The 22685-nt window shown below is 43.8% G+C and overlaps 1 protein-coding gene across 3 annotated transcripts in view; it reads left to right on the forward strand.

Moving 5' to 3' along the window:
- Window positions 1–17002, forward strand: part of LOC146370186 (partitioning defective 3 homolog B-like) — a 209077-nt gene extending 192075 nt beyond the window's left edge. For all 3 annotated transcript variants that reach the window (XM_084908589.1, XM_084908590.1, XM_084908591.1), the window contains 3 exons: window positions 13292–13501; window positions 14113–14256; window positions 14377–17002. In XM_084908589.1, the coding sequence (XP_084764715.1) occupies window positions 13292–13501; window positions 14113–14227 (325 nt within the window). In that variant the 3' untranslated portion in view covers window positions 14228–14256; window positions 14377–17002. The remainder of the gene's footprint in view (window positions 1–13291; window positions 13502–14112; window positions 14257–14376) is intronic.
- The last annotated feature ends 5683 nt before the right edge of the window (window positions 17003–22685 follow it).

Below are 22685 nucleotides of genomic sequence, written 5' to 3' on the forward strand. Positions count from 1 at the left end.
GATGCAGTGTTTTAGCTGTTATTATGCTGAACCAGTCTAATGGCAAATGTTAATGTGAGTCGTATTTATTCCAGGATCTTCATCCAGTTCGTTTTAATCCTTCAGAAACTTGCAGCCCATTTAAACCAGCGCATGCATCTGACACTTAATGATCTGTGCTTGATATTCACAAAATATCACTCTTAATTATCACATTTTTCCTTGAACAGTTGAGAGATTTGGAAAAGGAAAGGACCGAATAGTGTGTCCTTTCACTTAAAACTTTTCTCCTACTGCCATGTGCCTGAAATTTCCCCTCACCCCTTTCCCTCCTTCTTCTTCTTTTTCAACATTTCTTCTACCTCTCTGCTCCCATCTTTCTTTTTCTCTGCACACTTATGTTAGTGAACCAAAGCACCATCTCTGTGCCGCTCACATGTAACAGCTCAGTCACACGAGAGTAAAACCAGAACGTCAGTCTCTGTGCGATTAGGACAAGTTTGTGGTTCAGTTTCTTTACAGTTGGAGACTGATTGAATGGAGTTGTGGCACCAGGTTGCCGTCCATTACAACTGACTGATCACTGCTTAATTTATAGACAGAAAAACTGCCAAAACATAATAATAATGAATTGCATTTATATAGCGCTTTTCTTGGCACCCAAAGCGCTTTACAATTCCACTATTCATTCACTCTCACATTCACACACTGGTGGAGGTTGTAGCCACAGCTGCCCTGGGGCAGACTGACAGAAGCGAGGCTGCCATATCGCGCCATCGGCCCCTCTGTGCAACACCAGTAGGCGGTAGGTGAAGTGTCTTGCCCACAAAGACCAGGAAGGAAAGAGCAGGGGGATCGAACCGGCAACCTTCCGGTTACAGATGAGCTTCCCAACCCCTCTGAGCCACGGTCGCCCCGACATTAAACATTAAAGTCAATCTGAGTCAGTCAGCAGTCTAACTGCTCTGCAGCGCGTCTGTTTGCAATGGGAGACTCAACCCAACTGGACGGACTGGACTCTGGTTCTTATCCTGTCTTCCTTCTCTCAACCAGCAGATGGCCCCGCCCTCCCTGAGCCCGGTTCTGTCGGAGGTTTCTTCCTGTTAAAAGGGAGTTTTTCCTTCCCACTGTCACCAAAGTGCTTGCTCATAGGGGTCATGTGATTGTTGGGTTTTTCTCTGTATGTATTATTGTAGGGTCTGCCTTCTATATGAAGCACCTTGAGGCGACTGTTGCTGTGATTTGATGCTGTATAAATAAAACTGAATTGAATTGGTAATTTTCTGATATAAAAGCGAAGCTGTTGAGCAACGACGTCATTTTCAGTGAAAGCGCCGTCTTCCAGCAACTACGTTTCAGTTTATGGAGGAGTTTCTGAATTACTGACTGGACTATGTATGAATCTAAGTATATGTAGATAGAAGCAGATTTGTGATTGGTGTGTTATCACAAACCAATTGACCCTGATTGCCAAATGAACTCTATTCAGTCACAAACAGCAGAATTCTGTTTTATTTTATTTTATTTTGAATGCACTGAAGTCACTTTGAAGCCAGCAACAGACTGCGAGTCACAACACACAGACTTTAATGCAACCATTTCAAATGCAGTGATGCACAATAATGCACATGGTCACCATAACTTTGGCCCTGCTGCAGACTCCAGCCGACGTTTTCCCTCCTCTGACTCCACCAGGATAAAATAATATGGTGTTTTAAAAAAGCACGTATATGCACTTGTGTATATATGAATGTGTGTGTGTGTGTGTGTGTCAGCACCTGCCTGTGTGTTTCAGTCTTTCCGAGGTCAGTAGATGGCCATCAGAGTTAGTGTATGGTGAGCATTAGCAGGTTGCATCCCTTCCATGAGTGGGCCACAGCTGACTCATCTGTATCTGCATTGCTCTGATTGCTCTCTATACTGGAAACAAAGAAAAATGAAGCAGAAAACAAACAATGGTTAATATATTTTACACAAAAGTCAAGTTGCCTATTAAAAATAATTAGATATAAGGGAACAGACCTTACTCGACGGTGTTTTCAGCCTGTAGTATTCAGATAAATCTGCTTGTTTCTCCTCGCTCTTTCTAAAGACTCGTGTTTATAGTTCAGCTGTGCAGAAACCAGCCTTGACCCAGACGCCAAACGCCCTCCCCGATCTGTCCTCGTTATTGCTCTCATTAGATTAAAAGAACCAATCAGAATTGTTGTTCAGGTTACTACAGAGACCGTCACTTCCTCATTATAATGATAATTAGATAATTAGTAATTACAAAGCAGATGTTGTACTGTATCGTCTCCGTCTCTTCCCACGTCTTTCGGCCGTGGTTCCTCGTTTCTTCCACGCCTCGTTCCTCCCTTCCACTTCTCATTTTTGTGTTTTCTGACGATGGGGTGAAAAGGACATTGTTGAATATCATTTCCCTCTCCCCAACAAGGAAATGAACGGGGAGTGTCTCTCACTTCTCTTTCTCTCTTTCTGTTTCCCCACCTCTCTTGAGGAGACCTCCCAACGAGGCCCAAGAGTTTCCCAGAACACTTTACAACTGCTGCATAATCCACTCCATTGTCCAGTTGTTTTTCTGTGTTTCTCTGGACTCATCGAGACGCCGCTTGTTTGTTAGCAATGCTGGGAATTCAAAGAAAGACCCTGCCTCTCATAGTGTGCCTCCCCTCCTTCCCCCTCCTGGAGTTTTTTTCTCTCGTGACCCCTTCTTGTTCCTAACTTGTAGCTTTCCCGACGTGGTCGCTCGTTGGTAAATGCTCTGATTTTGACTGTAAAATGTTGGGTTATAACCCATAATGTGTTGCAGAACCAGCAGGTGGGTACGACATGAGTATGATGTGCTTTCATTTACGTACACTTCTGGGGTGACGGAGGAAATATCGCTCGGGTCCCAGCTGGTGATGTTTAACAGATTTTGGGGTGTCCTGGGGTCGAGCTGAGGTTAAGTGATGCTGCGCTCGTCCAGTGAAGCTTTTCTTCAGAGTCCGCGTCTTATCTGAGCGAGGTAGCGTCCGTTCTGTGGAGTCAGAGTGTTTCTGCAGTGGTTAATCATTCATCTGTACATGAATATCATCAGCACATAAAGGCTTTCCTATACATTATTATTTACTTCTGTGTTAACAAGAAGATGGACCGCACTTCATAAATTTTTACTGTTGCAGCTGTGAAATGTTAACATCTGGCCACAGTCTGCTGACCATCTGTCGGTCCTGCGCTGCTGGAGGAATTCTCCAGTTTCAAAGTGATGTTAGAAAGTTAAACGATCGTTAAAAGTGTTTTCTTCTTCTCTGTTATTTTAACTGCAGCGTGCAACATTTTGAGTCCGCGTGCGGTTTGAGCTCACGTGAAGTTCTGTGCATCTGAATCTCTTCTGTCTGATCACATGACCGTACTCGTGTCTGTTCTGGGATCGTCGCCTTACGACTTGCTGCTCTTCATGCACCAAATTAGTGGACTGTAATTTTGTCGGGCTCCCCGCGGTCCTGCAACGGGCAAAATTCTTCAGCTTGAAACTATTACTTAGCTGAGGGAAACTCTAGATGGGAGATGAAGACAGTTTTGTTTTTCTGAATGGGAAACGGTGTTATCAGTAATGCATTTCATTATGTTTCAGGAAGTGAGCCACTATACTGACTGTAAGTGGTTATATATACGATACTGCTATAACTGAATGTCATCTTTACTTTGAGTGATTTTGGCTGGCGTAGACGGGCACGGCCGTTTCACTGTGAGTGTAATCAGTCTGTCTTTATGGCTGCTACACAGGTGAATATCAAAGAGCGACCGCAGGCTCGGATCGCACCGTTTAACGTGACTTACGACTTCCAGCTCCACGCTCGGGCTGTCATTTCTTCTAATATTACAGCTTGCGAACATGTACATCGTTTCTGTAGGTGCGTCTGAAGGCAGCCTGCAGGGATACCACGAGAAACCTCCCCAGTTATTCCTCAACTTTATTGTTATTACACATGTATAAATACAGGTAATGAAACATAATTTGCATCTAATCAGAAGCAAAGAGCAGATTATATACAGGTAAGGGTAGAATAAAAGGTGGGAATAGTTCTGTACAGATTATGTACAAATAAGTTATGCATGCAGATGTTTATATTGCTATACAGATGTGCTACATTTATACAGATGTACTGATGTGTGGTAAACAGATCTGTTATCATACGTTTTCTGAAATTATTGATGTAAACATCAACAAATTATCACTCGTTTTAAAACTAGGTGCAGAAGTCTCGTTGTTTTGTGTTGTTGGCATTTTACATGGAGTGAAAGGTTTTTAAAGAGTGTTTTTTAGAAGCTGTTTTGTTACCTAATTAATCACAAACAAAACACTGCTATTCATAATTTGGCATTTATTTTCATTCATACAGAGAAACTGTTGTTTAAAGCTCTATATTGTAAAAAACACAGTTAAAAAATGACTGATGTCACTATGAAATGCTGATTATCGACATGTTTTTAAAATGTGCTAATAAAGTATCTGATGAAACTGTGACAAAGTATGAAACACATACATGTGTGTTTTCTGCTCAAACTTCTTAGAAAATCATCTGGAGCTTTTTACATCTACAGTAAGATGGTGTTTCTATGGCACCTGCTTCACAACAAAACAGCCGAGCAGGAAACAGAATAAACCACCGATGAGTTTCATCTGTGGTCTGGACAAAGACGTCCGAGTCCACACATCACGAGCGATTCCGAGTCTGCAGAAGCTCCGAGTCCGAAAGAAAGCGGCCGATGACACGAGGTCTGTCTGCGAGCGTCAGGTGTGAATGACATCATCAGCCGGCTCCATCAGCTCGTCGCACATTTGACTTGTTGATCAGATTCCTCGTCGGAGGAGCCGCCTGCTGTAAATTGTCAGCCTCTTTCATTTTTGGCTGCAGTTTTGTCGCTCCGTTTCCAAATGGCACGGCCGTATTATGATGGGATGCGAAACACCACTCCAAATCCCCATTGTTCTGCCCTCTCTGTGTTTCCGAGGCAACAGTCTCCTACCATCTGGAAGGCCCTCATCCCTCAGTTCCTCTCATTTTCATCTAATGGCTTTCTCCTCTGTCCTTTTCTCGTCTCATTTCTGTTTCTTTCGCTACTGTTTCTCTTTCTTTGCAAAGACATCTTTTTAAAAACTTTTTGTGCTCTAATTTGATCCCCCTCTCTCTCCGTCTCTTTTTTCCTCATCCCTTTTTTACTTTAAGTGCTTCAGTGTGTTACGGCACTCTTTCACTTGCTCCCTGCTAGCCCTCTTTTTAACCTGCTCTGGCCATTTCTTCTTATTTCATCTGCCTTTTTTATGCCCCCCCTTTTATCAGTTCAGCTAATGAGTACATTTCTTTATGCGCTATGTCACATTCGCAGTCACATGAGGCATATTTCCTAAATCTGTGTGCATACACACATACACGGGGGAACGTAATCATGTTAGTTTCCTACACTGGCATGTAATTCATGCATGATTTACTGGAGGATTAATCACACTTGACAGAAATTTATTGGCAAAGACAGATCGGAGCCCTTGAAAGGTGCTTAGTTTCATTGAAACATGAAGAAGTAAGAGTGTGTGTGTGTGTGTGTGCGTGTGTGTGTGTGTGCCAGAGTGGGTCCCATTATTCTCTGCAGATGCTGACCTTCAGCATGCTGGCTCTCTGGAGGGCAGCACTTGTTTCTCCGCCTTAATTCTTTCTTTTTTCTCTTATTCCTAATCACTCCCTCCCCCTGCTCTCCTCTCTTACATTTCTCCCCCCTTCTCATTTTCTTCCCCGTTCTTCCGTCCTTTCATGTTTTTTGTCTCAGCTTCATCCATCTGAAAGCCTCAGCCTCTCGTACTTGAAGCCAGCAACTTGTTTTCTACAGTTTTTAGATGTGAGGTCTTTTCTTGTTCTTTTTTAATTTCTTTTGTCTGCTGCTCGACTAAAACTTGGAAAACCTGCCTGTCCTTCATACCTCATTATTTAATAGTTAATGTCTCTCCCTCCTCCTTGCCTCCTGTTTCCTCCCTCCCTCTCCTGTCTGGCGTGGCCCTCTGTGGCCGCGTCTCTTTGTCTTGTGTTTACGTGGTTTCTTATCCTCTCTACATTCATCTGTCCTTTGCTCTTTGCTTCTTCCTCTGCATACAGATGAACATGTGATTCCTCGGCGGTCTCCTCTCTGCCTGTAAACTGTCAGCTGGTACTCTTAACACAAATTTCGCTCGAATGCGAGGTCCTCACAGGATATGTGGAATTAGTAGACAGGTCCTGAAACAAAATAAATCCTTTTCATCTTAGTTGATAAAACGGTCCCCGGTGAAAAAACTTCTTCTTTTTATTTATTTATTTTGCACATTTTCAGCTCTTTTTTTCAACCTCTTGACTTAAATGTGTTCAGTATTTGCATTCAGCTGCCCTCCTGACAACTTGGGTCACTAAACACGCATCATTTTCCTCTTTATGCACTGAAACGATGCAACATTTGAATACAAATGCTGGCGGTTGTTTTTGTAATAAGACTCGGCATAAATGATTAAAACACGGCACCAAGTCGAGCTTCGTCTTACCGCAGAAGAGTCTCCTCTGATGGGCGTAAACAGTCTAACACTGCTGCTGCCTTCATATCGTCTGTGTCGATATCTCCATATTAATGCTGATCTGTAGCCACAGGTGGGGCTCATCATGTCAACCAACTTTAAGCTGGATGATATTTTGCACAGCTAAACTCTCGTGCTCACCGTCAGCGCAGTGCTTAATTTATTTTAGAAATAGTGCAGTGAGAAAATAACATCAACCAGGTGGATGTGCAGCTTCATGCAGACTTTTAATTCTAACAGCTGAGAGGACAGCTGCTCTGCTTAAAGCTGTCATAGAGTTGGTTTGTATTTACACTACATCACATCTAGGAAGCAGATATGAAACAAGATGACTTTTTGACCTGCTGGTTTTATCTCAAACACGTGTTATAAAACATGTATGTGATGATTTTTAAGACTTTCTGTTTTAGAACAAAGCAGCTGGAAACACTTCAAAGTCATTTGTGGCTGTATAAAGTGTTTTGTCACTTCTGGGTAACCCACCGTTTATAAAACATGATGTCACTGACCAAGATTATTGTAGTTAACTTAAACTAAACCAGAAACTGAGGCTAGTTCTTTTTGGTTAACTACATTCATTTATTTATTTTAGTTAACTTAAATAAAAATAAAAGCTCAACTTTTGACAATCATGAAGTCTAACTAAAATCATTTGAATTCAAAATAAAACTACAGAGGAAACTAGTCGTTTTAGCATCTGCTAGTTTGGTTACAATGTTACTGATGAGGACGAGACTGAGTCACTGCTTCCAAAAAGTTTTCAAAATTTTGTAAAAGAAAGTTTTATTAAAATTAACTAGTTTAATAAAACTAAACTAAATCGAACATTTTCAAAAAAATAAAAACTGAAAGCAAAATGAAATCAAAACAAATTAGAGAACACAAAACTGTAGAAACTCTACAATCTGTAGATTAAAACTTACTAAAGATTTTGTGGGTTTGTGATCAGAATGATATGATAAAGCTCACATGTGGCAGCTTTTAATACTTATCAGTGAAATCGCCTGAAAGCTTTTTGCTCTGTGTCACCCAGACGTGAACCAGCTGGCTGTTAGCTTTAGCAAATGGTGTCACACGTTCCAGTGTTATGTCTATGAACACGGTATGCCCCGGTAATCCTGGTTCGCAGTACCCTTGCTTAGCCTTTGACCCCATCTTCTAAGTGTTTGGTGGGAACTGATGGAGTGTCATGTGACTTCAAGAGGTCAGAGGTCAAGAGAGGTATAGGAGTCACCCTCAGACCAGCTCAGAGACGTTCACCGGCACAGCTGAACCAACAGCAGGGAAACATCTTACTGTGTTACCGGCACAAGTCTCTGTCAGGCTCTCAGCGACTTACCTGCAGCAGTGCGGTTTGCTCACACAGCAGCTTCGTGTGGTCTTAGTCTGAACACTTCCTTCTTTTGCCTAAATATAGTTTAAAGTTTTTCACAGATTTCTCTGCAGCCCCGCCACTGCACACAGTACACCTGGTACTGTATCAGCATCTCGGTGCCTCTGTTCCTGGAATAACTAACAATGCATGACAGAAACTCATGATTACATCTCAGGACCCCACCACAGGTGAAATAATCGGCTTTTGAAGCACTTGTGTGCTTACGTATTTATGCCACAAATGTGTAAAAGCACTTGTTGAGCTAAGTGTGCGGCGACCTTTACTCCCTGTGGATCAGAGTGAGGGGAGGGGCACTGCCTATATGTAAAGGAAACATAAACCTTAAAGGTTTCAGGATTATCAGGCAGTCAGAGCTTCAGCCGTCATTACGACAGGTGTAACTAACTTTGATTTATTTATAAAAGTTTATATAAGGATAAATATGTAAATCCAGGCTTGGGACTACACCAGCCTCACTGACTCCTCCCAGTCTCAAACTGGGGAGCTTTCATGTGTAAGGTGGATGTGCCGTATTATTTGTTACAGTGAAAAGGCTCCACAGCCAGCACGGTCGCTCTGCAGCTACATTAACCTTATAATGTAAATATGTAGCTGAGGAAATGCAGCTTTTTGCCTTACAAAGAAGAAGCATCTGTATACATGTTTGGGCCACGTTCCCTTCCCACTGGTGGGTAATATACACGTTTAATTCACAATATCTAAACATATTAAAACAGTTTTAAATATTAAATGTTAATTGGCAAAAATAAAACAACTCGAAATCATGTATCTTCCTCCAACGGTCCTCCGACAAACAGGCTTTACTGTCTTTCTCTTGCCTTCCTTAGATAATAAGATATTTCTCCACCCTTCATTATTTCCCACTTAAGCTTTTATTGCCTCATTGTTTGGACGGCGGCGTCTGTGATTAAAGCTTCATAATGAAGTATCGCATTAGGAAGATGAAACAAAGTTAAAGTTAGTTTAACTCCGCCAACATTAAACCACGGCAGCTCTGTTTTCGCCGCGACTCACGAAATGACATTACGACAGCAGTCGCAGAACAATTTGAGCTATTAATCTGTTTTATTACCACGCTGTCAAAATAGCACGACTCTCATTGACAAAGAATCTGACACTGTTGAATGCAATTTGAAAATATGAAGCGCTTTCCCGGCTTAAAATCTCAAATCACATTCAAGTGGATATCGACACGAAGTGAGGCTTCGGCTCTATAAAGACTCATAAAGATATAACTGAATTAAAGCTTCGCTAGTTCATTTCCTCCACTTCTCCTTCGCTTACTTTAAGTATTACTCTTCGCCTCCCCGCCCGCCTTTATTTATTTTTTACCTCAGCTTCCGTCTGCGACTCCTCGCGTCGAGCCGCTGCCGTTTGTGCTCCGGTGTTCGGTTATATTGAGGCCATCTATCTGCGCGGTGGCTGTCATTGGCTCTCAGGAGTTTTTTAATGCGCTGTGACACAAAGCTGCATCTTGTCTCTGTTTTTAAAAGTTGCTGAGAGGCAGGCCTGCGTGATAGATGACTCTGTGCATGTGTGTGCAGCAGCCGAACAGCTGTAAGCAGCCCTTTTAGAAAGACTCAGTGAAAGTGTGTTTATGAGAGAGCGGGGCAGGTGCAGATGACATATAACAAGTCCTTGTTTCCCCTGAAATCCATCAGAAATCTCTTAAATGCCGGGGAATTAGTAAGGATCACATTACTCCCAATTACTGTCAGACACGGAGAGGAATCCTTCCAATTATCCTTTTGAATATGTGACCCGTGTAACTGTGAGCGCGCTATCCACATAACAGCATTAAGGAAGTCATCCCTAAACAGGTATTACATAGTTGAATTTCCCTTCAAACTGAGCGCTCAGCGGCTTCGCTGTTCTGCCTGGAATGTTTTCAATTCCTCGTTTTGGTTTGATGACTCTCTCAATTATGTTAAACTAGTTGTTGCATGAGCCAGGAAGCTGTTCTCATTCATTACATCTGTTTCTCTCGTCTGTCTTTCTCACACACACACACACAGACACACACAGACCACCAGCCCCTCGTTTGGTCTTAACTCTTCTCCAGCTGTGTGCCAATTTGCCTCCTCCAGAGTGCGTGGGGTTCGGGAGGGGGGTGATTAGGAGTTACGGGCTGTATTTAAACAGTGCGCCTGTCCTCTTTCGTGTGTTGATGATAAATGTTCTCACTGTGTGCATGTCTACATAAGTGTTTTAGTTCTCATACTGGGTGTGTGTATGCATGCCAGTAACGGGTTCCATCCACATCGCTCCCTAATCCCCAGCTGCCGCGCGGTGCTGACTGGGTTCCTGGAGGGAGAATTCCAAACTTGCCACCGGATTTACAGTGGATTCTCTACAGATTACCACTGGATTTCTGCCCCGTTCCCAATATGGAAACTCTCATAACACACTGGGGATCACGATATTATTTTTCAAGTATTCATTAACTGGTAGCGAATGAATCTTTTATTCAAACGATGCTTTTTTCCTATATTAAAGCACAAAGAGTGTGTGTGTTCAATGTTTTTAAATTTCATTTACAAAAACAATACAAGTAAACCTCAGAAATCCCCGCTCGTGGTTTCCAGTAGCTCCGTCTTCGACTGCTGGAGTAACAAAGGTTTGGAGTCGAGGCGTGAGATAGAAATGTGAGCAGTCAGTTCAGCCGCACAGAGCCATTCGAACCAGTGCGCACCTCATAACTGGGACCACTGAGAAGCCACAGAGTTGGAATCAAAGTGTCGGTGGACAGAACAGTCGGGCGCACCGTGACCCTTTATCACTCGCGTGTCATCCAGACCAGCGGTCCCCAACCCCCCGGGCCACGGCCTGGTACCGGTCCGTGGGTCGTTTGGTACCGGGCCGCGAGAGTCGAGGCTCGGGTGTGAAATTTATGGTTTTCTGGGTTTTTATCCTTAACTCGGTTTCCCCGGGTCTTTCCCGTGTTGTAGTTGTTCGTCTTATTTTGAAAGAAATATTTATGCGTTACCATAGCGACCCGAGAGGAGGATGTTACTCTCAATGTTGTTGGTGCATTTCAGGACGCTGCTAATACAGTTACACAATTACACAGTGAATTCATGTTTATTATTATATTTACAAAATCCCACAGTTTTTGTCTCGGTCGTATCGTTTTTATTTTGTTGTATTTATCCGCGACACCTTAAAGGCCGGTCCGTGAAACTATTGTCGGACATTGACCCGCTCCGTGGTGCAAAAAAGGTTGGGGACCTCTGATCCAGACGACCTGCACTTTTTGTCATTTTGGTTGTAACATAAAAAAATTATTGTCATCTATCAGGAAACGTTTGAATTTTCTCTCCAGACTGAAATGTGAAGCTGATTCTTCTGTCTGTGTTCAGACAGCGGTACCTTGATTACTCCATGATACTCCTACTTTTTTTTGCCGTGCATCGGCACTACTTGCGTAAACCCCACACCCTCCGCCTGTGCTTATTTACTCCATCTTTGTCTTATCACCTCTGGTCCTTTCTGCTTTATCTGATTTTCTCTCTGTGTGCAGGTTGCAAATGGAGGCTGATAGCTTCTGATAAAAAGTGACACTAAGTTCTCTAATTTGACAGCCTAAAATCTTCCCCCTCCCAGCCCTAAATATAAGAAAATACCCAGACTACAGTAAAGTGATCATGTAAGCGTGTTGATCACTCCTCATCATCTTAATCTTAGAGATGATGTCTTGTTTTCCAGCTCCTGTTTTGATCCTCCTCATCTCTCGTCTTATCCCTGTTTTTCATCTCCCATACCTTCCTCTTAACTTTGCCCCCCTCCTTATCGCTCCCTTTCCTGCCCTCTTCACCCCCCCATTACCTCTCCACCGCTCTTATCTCTGCCTCTGTGACATTATCATGTCCGGCGGCCAAACGCTAACTGACAGATGGGCTGACTGATACGGGGCACAGGTATACAGGCTCAGGGGTGAACAGCAAGCCCTGCAGCCTGGTGAACAGGCAGACTCGTAGTCATAAAGAGGGAGAGAGAGACACATGGAGTCAGACAGACACATGGAGTCAGACAGACACATGGAGTCAGACAGATACATGGACAGACGGCTAGAAGACAGACGTGAAAGAAAGAAGAGCAGACAAAACGGCTGCGGCCATTAAGAGCAGAGAAATCTGAGCCGTCCGGCTGAGACGCTGACCCGGAGCGACGTACGGCGAAGAAGACAGGTGTGTGTGTGTGTGTGTGTGTGCGCTGAAACACACATAAACATGCTAACCATGGAGTCGGGAGGGGCAGAAGATGACATCCCAAACATGAAGGGCATGCAGTTAGTTAGACACTTCCCACTGCTGACCACCCATCCTGACACACACACACACAGCATCAGCATAGAGACCACCATCTGACTCAGTGAGATATATATTTATATGATAAACATGAATACTGGATGGATATCCTGCAGTAGATGGAGAGATGCGTGCAGACAAATGAAAGAGACAGAAAGACGGAGAGATAAAATCTAATACCTTGTAATGTTTGCTATGTGGACAACATGTGTTTGTGTACTCGCTTTCCCCGGCACAGGACATCGATATCTGTTCACGGGACGCGGCTGGATTACCACAGCTGTGCGTGTGTCTTCGCTTGCGTTAACTGAGCCCTAGCCTACTTAAAACTGTCACGTGTCACTTATATTCTGTTGCTATGTGATGTTTGGCCGGGATGAGCCGCGAGCTGAGCGCGTGCTTCGCCCTCTCTCTTCTCTGTCGCCCGCAACAAATTGTTTTCAGCAGGTTTTCCTGAATATTTCAGATTCAGTGCGGTAGCTGTTGGTAGGCTCTTTGCTAAGGTACGTGAAGGGAGCATCACTCTGACGGCGCTGTGCCAGCGGTTGGTTGATTATTTGTTTTATTGTGAAGGTGCTGGGGCAGAGCGGGAGGTTAACGCTGCGTCTGTGCTCGGGTCTCGTGTTTATTCCTCTGATTATCTTTCATAACACTGTCTGTTCTGTTTGTTCGTGTATTTGTGTTGATTTTACATGAAAACAGCAACAAATGCTCACGGCTCTTCTTCTGCCACGGCCATCGGAGTCACACAGCAGTGAACTCTGAGCCAACTCCTCCTGTGTTCGGCCGGGTCCGGTTCATTGAGCGACTTCTCAGCAGTTGGAAAAAAGGACGCTTCGTACTGTAAACAAGTGGAGTTTTTCCCAGAACAAGTTTTTGAACCATCCAGCCACTGGCTGCGTCTGCCTTATGACTGACTGGTTAAGGATGCAACGTTACCAATGGCAACATCCGGCGGTTTCTTTGCTTCAGTCTGATTGTGCTCTCAAATTTCTCTCTCTTAAATGCATAAAATTCTCTTTCCAGACGAGGTCCGTTAGATGCAGCTGACTACCCCATGCAGCCATGGTCAGGTCCCTACCCCGGGCCTCCACACGCCCAGCAGGGATACCCCCAGGCACCATCCTATCCCACCTCCCAGTCTGCCCCATCTTACCCCAACTACCCACCTGGTCAGCCATACCCACGGCAAGGAGACCCTCGAGGCATTGACCCTGGCTACTACCCCCACCCTAGGTAATTATACGCAGGAAAGTACCCTCATACCAGGACCTGTATGTGTACTGTAAGTACGCTACGATGCTGTTGTGCTGGTTTTGTGATTCCAGTGTAGCGTACCTGGACGAGGGGGCGGAGCTCTAGATTATGAGCTGTTGCCTGCTAAACTAAAACTAGAGCTCAGACTTCTCAGGCTGCCTGTTAGTCCAAATAGTCACAAAGAAAGCCAAATTATTTGACAGATAACCACATTAAAGACACCAACAGCCTCCAGTAGACGGCCGCTAGCTACAGCTTCCTCCATCGGCATCCACCGGTCACTCAAAGCAGCTACGCCCTTAAACTTAAGCCTTAATACGTTTAAACAAAACATCACCTGCACAAAATTAGCCAGAGAGGCCCAAACCTTTATTAGTGTGACTGACGTCCATGCACAGCCTCAAGTGGCCGATCGCAGGAACTGCAGTTTTGGGGTTCAGCACCGATCATATTGCAGATTTGATCATCTTTCATATTACTGCCTCTCATCTTCGTCTCTCTTTTTAAGTATGTCTTCCCTCTCGTCTGACTCTTCCTTCTTTTCCATGTCGGAGTATTTTGCTGTTCTTTGATCCAAGGTTGTTCTCTAGCTCTCAGCAGAGAGGGCCCCTGCGGCAGGATGTGCCCCCATCTCCCACCCCGCCTCTTCGGGGACTGCGGTACGACACGATGACACGTGGAACTGGGGGTGGGGGTTACAGGTAGGGCCGATTTGTGGATGGAGACCATTCCAGGTAAATGCTGAGCTCTAAAATGCTTCTTCCTGCCTAAATAATGAATTAAATTCTGCCGCTGTACTCGAGTAATCCGGCACCGCCCTCTGTAACTTTAAGAATATGTTTGATTGGATACAGGCACCAGTGGGAGCTCGGTACAGACCAGCGTGGCTTTACTCGGGAGGGAGGAGGACAGCAACAGCAAACAAACCCAAAGCAGAAGACGGCGTGACTGCAGCTGTGCAGACACATCGAGTCCTGACATGACAATAAGCACAAAGTCACATCTTCATAGACGCAGTTTTCCTGCGTTCAGCTCTCCACTGAAGCAGAGTTAAAACCTCATAATGCGATGATCTGAATCCCCGTCATTATCAAACCGCGTGTGTGCTGGTAGGAGTGTACGGTAAGGTAAAGGAGGTTAATTACAGAGTAGAGGATGCGTAATGTCTTGTTGTTTGAAGTCATTTAAATTGCTTTGAATCTTCGGAGAGTTTAAAATGAGCAGGTTTTTACTTTTCACTGTACTCTGATTAAGTTGTCTCTTGTAAGAATCTGTCAGGGCTGCAGAGGTAATTGGATCCATTTAAATTAAGCTCACATTCACAGCCGCTGCTGCAGCAGGATAAAGGACAATATCCACAAATGCAAGCTAAAGTAACACTGACTGTAGATGGAGGTTCATGCAGATATGAATAACACTTTATCATGCCACTAATACCAGCACAGATTTCATCCTCATGAGTAATCTGATCATATCCTGTGTTATCAAAAAGAGTTATTGATACGTGTGAATCACACTGAACAGCACTATATGAATGATCTGTCCTCGCTGTTCGGTGCAGGACGAGGCGGAGCCCACGTCTGCTCCGTGGTTCGCTCCTCGTTTGTTTGACCCTGTTGCTGCGTTTCGAAGCAGCTTAAGAAGTACAAAATATCTTATTTTAGCAGAACTGGAAATTATCTATGGATGGTCGCTTTATTTAAAAAGACCTCCACATGAATGTATGATGAGCTTACGTTTTACAGACACGTCCACCTGTGTGGAGTGATTTGATTTTCCGACTTCCTGCAAGAAGCTCCGGAAAAGGCAGGACGACAATAACACAGTCGGGGTAATCAAGGTAGCCAGGTGTTCCACAGGTGGAGCTGTTTTCATTCTGCCTTCTTTTAAAGCGTCTCTGATGTGTTGGAGCTGTTTAAGCTGCTTTTCCACCCCGTCGAGTAAACCGGACAGAGAGGATTTTCTTTTTTGGGCAGCTTTTTGCAGAGCGGGGCTAGAGGTCGCTTTCACTGTTACTCTGCACCGTGCGCTCTGCTTTGGATTTGAAGGACGTTTCAGTGACCCGACGGTGTAGGCATCACTGCTCGAACATGAAGTGAGCTTCAGAGTGCTGTCAGCGCCGCACCATAATGCAGATCCATTTTGCCACTTAGCAAAAGTTAAGTGTGACTAAGAGTTAAAGCCTTGCATAACATCTGTGTTTCACACCACAAAGCTCAGCGGTATTACTTTCAATGGAGATTAAATGTCTAAAATGACATCTCGGTATCGGGTGGACTGCGGTTCTCTCAGCGTGGCCGAGGCTGAAGGTCCGCCAACCTGAATGTTGAGATTAATGCAAAAGAATGCAACATGTAGATTTTATCAGAAAGGTTTTTGTGTATCAAGAGTTGGATAAAGGGAGGTTAAGGAAAGGTAGAGAAAGATGTGAGGAACAGGTAGAAAAGAAAAAGAGGGAAATAAAGAGAGAAATGTCAGGAATGTGTAATATTTCAGACTAAATATGAAAAGGAAACGGTTGAAGAAATGGTCCGAGAGGTAAATGCAGTGCAATTTGTGCAGCATTAGTTGTGCTGTAGGAGTGAATGTAGTGACTTTGTGAAGTTTTCATAATTATTTCTCCTTCTGTGTTGTCACGTTTCACCAGTGTGAAAACCAGACTTGCAAATCAAGTAATAAAGCACATTTTCAGAGACTGATGAACAAATCACCTGCCAAGTTTGGAGCAGAAACACTGAAACAACTCGCGTCCCCTCGGATCGCTTTCTCCTCGCTGATGATGATGATGATGTTACAGAGTGAGCAGCACCTGAGAAAATGATCTTTCTGAGAACATGTGAAGGATTTTCATGCCAAACATGTCAGGAGTCTCCCCGCTGTGTGTACCTGAATGCTGGGTCAGCGCCTGGAGAAGCTTTTAAACAGTATTTGAAAAACGTGACACGTTGCATGAAGGCGTATCTGTTTCAATACACGATTTTCACGTATGTAACTCTTCACAAGCATTTATTTTTACGTTTCTTTTTTTAATGCTAGTTGATGATGTTGAATCGGACCAGAGCCACGGGATGTTTGGCGTTTGTTGCCACGGGTACGCTGCAGAGCTTCGATCGCTTTTTTCCTCCTCGTGTCGTTTAAACTGCACGAGCAGTTTTAAACTGGCGACTCTGCGCAGCGTGGCTGACGCGTCGAGCATCCTGCAGGGCTCTTTGGTCTTTAGCAAGTTGCACAAGTTGAAGGTACTCGCTAGAATCTTCTGTACGAAGGGTTTCTGCTACTCCTGCTTCTCCTTTTAAAGAGATGTAGAAGGAACCAACTAATAACCTCTGTTACCTAGAAGTATAACGTGCTTTATCACAACGCTCGAATATATGAAAAAGTCAAATTTCATTTTATAATGTAACAATTCTGTCATTGTTTTCCAACTTTTTTATATTTTGTATATAACTTTTTGCATTAAAGTGTTAATTTTTAAACACATCTGGTCAACGACGTCATACTTTACTTCTCTTTAAGACACAATGCATGCCGAGCACATCTGCTGAGGTTAATTAAATATGAGTCAGGAGAAATTATTTCCCTCGTGTCCCCCGTTCCCTGCAAGGTGAATCATTAACATTGCCAACCCAATTTAGTCCATCGTTTAAGCAGCTGATAAATTGTACTTTTGTGATAAGAGATAGATGGCCACAAATTAATGTAAGACTAATTATCAATTAGAAAAGGGAGATAAGGAGCGCTGATTACTGTGCAAAGTTTTCCTAGTTTTTCTGGCGTGTTGCCGGTGCGCTGCTAGGTCATTTCCCTCGGCTTAATAAGTATTTAGTGGTCGTGGGTAGCGTAAGGGGGTTTCTTATTTGTCAGACACTATAGGTGCTGGACTGTGGCTCAGAGAAGTTGGCAGTAATGAGACACAGAGGCCAAGGAAGCGTTTTATCAGGCAGGGCGTAATTAGAATATCCCAGACCTGTTGGCCAATGGGGAGAGAGCGAAGGGAAGTAATTAAATTCTCTTGAGTCACTGCCAAGGTTCAGTATGGATCTGCAGAGTGTGTGTATGTGTGTGTGTGTGTCCAATATTCTGATTGTGTCTGTGCTGGTGTTTTGTTTTAATGCATGTTAGAACTCGGATTAGTTTACCAGATTAATTGCAGTGCACCTCTGGACTCTTGTCAGCGCCCGGATCAAACGTGTCGCTGAAGTTAAGCAAAAGTGAGTCAGCGTTACACTGCAGTGACGGATACACCCACAGGACGGTCTTTTCCGTGGGATCGTTCCCTCTATTTTGACTCGCATCAGTCTGATGTTTGAAGATGTCAAATAAAATGTAACAAGCCTGTTCTGAGGACGTGAGGAGTAGAAAGCTCAGATATTTGTGTAAAGATGGAAAAAACTGTCAGAAAGATTAACACCTGAAAATTCTGCTCAGTAATTTGTTCTTTGTTGTTTCCCACCTTCAAGCAACAAAATCAACGGCGTCCTGGTGACGATGATCCGGCTGAGCAGGTCATTGGACACAAGCTGAGCAGCTGGAAATTAGTACAAGACCAAAGTTTCAGTTTCTAACAGAACTGATCGTCTGATTCAGTTTAAATATGTAAAATCTGTAAAATGCAGGAGGAGCTGGTGTACTCGGTACATCAGAAGTGTATCATGTATGGGTGGAAGCAGAGTCTGACTCAGCAGTGCTTCCTAATCCAGCGCAGCTCCAAACACACTCACCTGTTAGCCAGAGGCAGGAAGTATTGACCCTCTCAGGTCTGTGAGCTTCACCTCATATTTATTTTTCTGACAGTTTTTTTTACTTTTGCTCTCTTTTCAACAGAAATATCTGTTCGCTGCTCCTTTCGTTTCTTCATTCTGCTTCTCCCTTCAGGGCAGGGGTGTCAAACATAAGGTCCGGGGGCCAGAATTGCCCCGTCAAAGACGCCAACCTGGCCCACTGGTTTGGAGAGCGTGAAGGAAAAGATAAATGTTGGAAATGTAACAGTGTTTTCATAAATGTTGCAGCTTTTGATGTTAAAGACTTCCACAGCAACGTTTCACACTAAGTGATAGTTAAATAATTAAATGACAAAGTTTTTAACTGTCCAGCAGAGGAATTTCTATTTTCTCTTCAGAGTTTCAAACATAAAGTTTTCTGTGAATTAACAAAAACTTTGTTTTATACTTACATGGCAGTCTGGGCTTTTTGGCCAAGTCGTGCTGACAGATCCTGAAAAACCGAGACTGCTGAAATGGCGCTTCTTTTTTCATACATTCAAATTAAATGTGTAGTTAAACTTCTTTACACTCACAGAAAGAGTGAGTTTCATTGATCCAGCCCACTAAAGTTCAGAGTGGGCTGAGTCTGGCATACGTGCCGTCTCCTGGTGTGTCGACTATCAGAGCTAGTTACGTGTGACTGATGTGAAAGATATGAGTTAGTTTTGCCCAAAAATAGCTGTTAGAAATGTCCAAAGAGCTACTTTATACTTTTACACTTTTACTTGAGTAAAGAAGTTGAAGGAGTACTTCAGCTTTTACCAGATGGGTGAGTCCAACAGCTGAATATGTCAACAGAAGTATCAGTACTCCTGCTTCAGTGAAGAATGGCAGGAGTACTGCCGCCTCTCTCTTTAAGCACTAATAATGATGTTTTTTTATTATTTTAGCTGGAAAAGCTGGACATGAATCAAACCCACATTCAGGAAAGTGCAGTACTGAATACACAAACAGGACCAACACACTGACTGCAGTAACCTGGTCTGCAGTGAGCAGCGACGTGTGAGACTTTACAAAGCAATGTGTTAATGCAGAGGTCCCCAACCCCCGGGCCACGGACCGGTACTGGTCCGTGAGTCGTTTGGTACCAGACCGGGTGTGAAATTTATGGTTTTCATCATTTTTATGGTTTTTATTGTTAACTCTGTTTCCCTGGGTCTTTTCCCGTGTGTTAGGAATGAATCTTCCTTTTTTTGGTACCGGTACTGGTTTTATTCAATTCAATTCAGTTTTATTTACACAGCGCCAAATCACAACAACAGTCGCCTCAAGGTGCTTTATATTGTACAGTAGACCCTACAGTAATACATACAGAGAAAAACCCAACAATCATATGACCCCCTATGAGCAAGCACTTTGGCGACAGTGGGAAGGAAAAACTCCCTTTTAACAGGAAGAAACCTCCAGCAGAACCAGGCTCAGGGAGGGGCGGGGCCATCTGCTGTGATTGGTTGGGGTGAGAGAAGGAAGACAGGATAAAGACATGCTGTGGAAGAGAGACGGAGGTTAATAACAGATATGATTCAGTGCAGAGAGGTCTGTTAACACACAGTGTGTGAGAAAGGTGACTGGAAAGGAAAAACTCAATGCATCATGGGAATCCCCCGGCAGCCTACGTCTATTGCAGCATAACTAAGGGAGGATTCAGGGTCACCTGGTCCAGCCCTAACTATATGCTTTAGCAAAAAGGAAAGTTTGAAGCCTAATCTTAAAGTAGAGATAGTGTCTGTCTCCTGAATCCAAACTGGAAGCTGGTTCCACAGAAGAGGGGCCTGAAAACTGAAGGCTCTGCCTCCCATTCTACTTTTAAATACTCTAGGAACAACAAGTAGGCCTGCAGAGCGAGAGCGAAGTGCTCTAATAGGGTGATATGGTACTACAAGGTCATTAAGATAAGATGGGGCCTGATTATTTAAGACCTTGTATGTGAGGAGCAGGATTTTGAATTCTGGATTTAACAGGAAGCCAATGAAGGGAAGCCGATACAGGAGAAATCTGCTCTCATATTTCTAATTTTAGAGATGTTGCACAAATGGAAGAAAGCAGTCCTACACATTTGTTTAACATGTGCATTTTATTTTGTTGTATTCTTCTGCGACACCTTAAATATTGTCCCCAAAAAAGGTTGGGGACCGCTGTGTTAGAGTACTCAGATTACTTTTTCATTGTAATAAATGTGTTTTACAATCCAAGTAATCAGTTATTCATTTTTCTAATAAGCGTTCTGTTACTGTTAGTTTTCTGCTCCTTTCCTTCTAACAAAGGGACAAAAGTGAAGTCCCTAATGCTCTGACAGCGTTGCTGCCCATGCAGATGCATGCTGCAAAGTGTATCTCTGCGTAGTGAGTGGACGGCCTTCACAATGACATATTTATGTAGAGCTTCCCTTTACACGCAGAAGAAACATCCAACATGTCGGCGAGTTATGAAGATGTATTTTTGGGAACACAAAGGTAACTGATGAGTTTCCTCTGGGGGCGATACTGGGACAATAAGGATTCCTTTCTAATGCAGTAATCTTCAAAAGTTACAAGTTACTTTCAAAAATCACGAGACTGACACCGGAGGGGGCGAGTGGGTGGGGCACGTCAATCAACAGGTAGCAATTTAAACCCTGAGATGGACGGACTACAACAGCTGATCAAGAACGGGAATCTGAGGCTCGAGGTCGCCCACACCGGGCAGTCAGACGTAGCCTGGCGTCCCGAGTCCTCCGGCTGACCCGGTGGAAGCGTCGCTGTCATGTGCTGATGGTTTTTGTGGCTGTCGCTGTGTTTGAGAGGCCGTCAGCCAGCCTGGTTGACTCGCTGACTGACTGCCAAACAGTCACTGACTGACTGGGTGTGTAATTCCTCCTTCCCAGTGCAGGTCTGGCATGCTGTAATTATTAGCAGTTATTATTAGTAGTTTTAATCAGCACTGTAAACCATTGTAATTAGGATTTCCTATTATGAGTGGTTGCCAGTTTGTGGACGTGTGAGTGTGTGTGTCTGCTTGGCAAGGTATTGTTCAGTCATAGCTATTATTGGTGCCCTGGCAGCTGCTTTTTGTTCTCTTGACTTGTGATTGTTCTTCGTGTACACACTGTATTTGAAGGGCTTCCTTGGAGCTGCCAACCCCCGAAAACCCTCATTAATTACTGCCAGCTAGCAGCCCTGTTTTCCCAATAATCATATACGACATGCAAAGATCCTATCAGGAGTGCATGCACATTTAGCACCCCGCTCATGTTCTTTGGATCGCTGGTGAGTTTGAACTTAGTTCAACCTGGACCCAAACTGTTTGTGCACTGCGACTCTGTAGAAATCAGCACTGATATGCAGAAGTGATACACATGGCCAAGTATCAGTTTTCCACCATGTCATCAGATTTCATAATCCCATTCAGCACTTTGTGGTCACTGCAGAAAAATATAAGAACTACTGTGCGCTGGGTCGGGTTGTTGGGAGAGATTATGAGATCTGGCCGAAACAACAGAGCGCAGCTGGAAAAATCCAGGCTTTAAAGACTGATTAGTGCCATCTCTGTTTTTAAAGTGAAAATGGGCTTGGAGAAACAAACGCTTATAGCACAGCGTGTCTAAATATTTAAGTGTCCATATGACATTCCTGTGCATTATTCACTGGCAGCCTTTTCTGTGGTACGGTCAGCTCCTGTCAGAACCTAAATGTGTTGATGTGAACCTCTTTTTAAAAATGCCGCCTACACACCAGCTCACCGTTTACAACAAACTTTTTGAGGCTTGCAAAAAAATTTAAAGATCAACATATTATATGACAACAAATCAGATGACTCCAGGTGATTTGAATCAAATGAGACCCCAAGGAAAAACTCCCTTTCAACAGGAAAAACCTCTGAGAAGCAGGCTCAGGGAGGGGCGGGGCCATCTGCTGCGACCTGTCGGAGGTGAGGCGAGAGAGAAACGATTGAGAGAGCTTAGCTTTAAAGGAAGCCCACTCGTACACAGAATTCAGAGAAAAGGAGAGAGAAGATATTATTGCATTTACTGCCCCTCAGAAGCACAGTGACTGTGACCAATCAGAAGACACTGTGCTTTGATGAAGGGGCCTTAAACAGACAGAAGCTAGAGCAGCAAAGAGGATCATGTAGATAATGCAAAGCTCCTCAAGTGGAATCTGCGGACGAGCTGGAAATGTGTAAGAAATCTGTTTATATCAGATGAATCCTTTGAAATGCAGACAGCACTTAATGGTGAGAACCAGTGAGAGAGCAGAGGTGAAGCACTGGTTACAGTAAATCCTGTTTTCTGTGTGTGAGCTCTAAGATTCACATCCCGCAGGGTCATGGACTCTGCATTAAGAGCACAGTGTCTCCTATTAAGTGTGTAAAAAATTACATTTCCTTTGTCCCCTGTGCACACTGATGACTTGTGGTAAACT

The sequence above is a fragment of the Perissodus microlepis genome, chromosome 16 (genome assembly GCF_051167445.1).
Source record: "Perissodus microlepis isolate ML-2025 ecotype Zambia chromosome 16, ASM5116744v1, whole genome shotgun sequence".
Lineage (NCBI taxonomy): Eukaryota > Metazoa > Chordata > Actinopteri > Cichliformes > Cichlidae > Perissodus > Perissodus microlepis.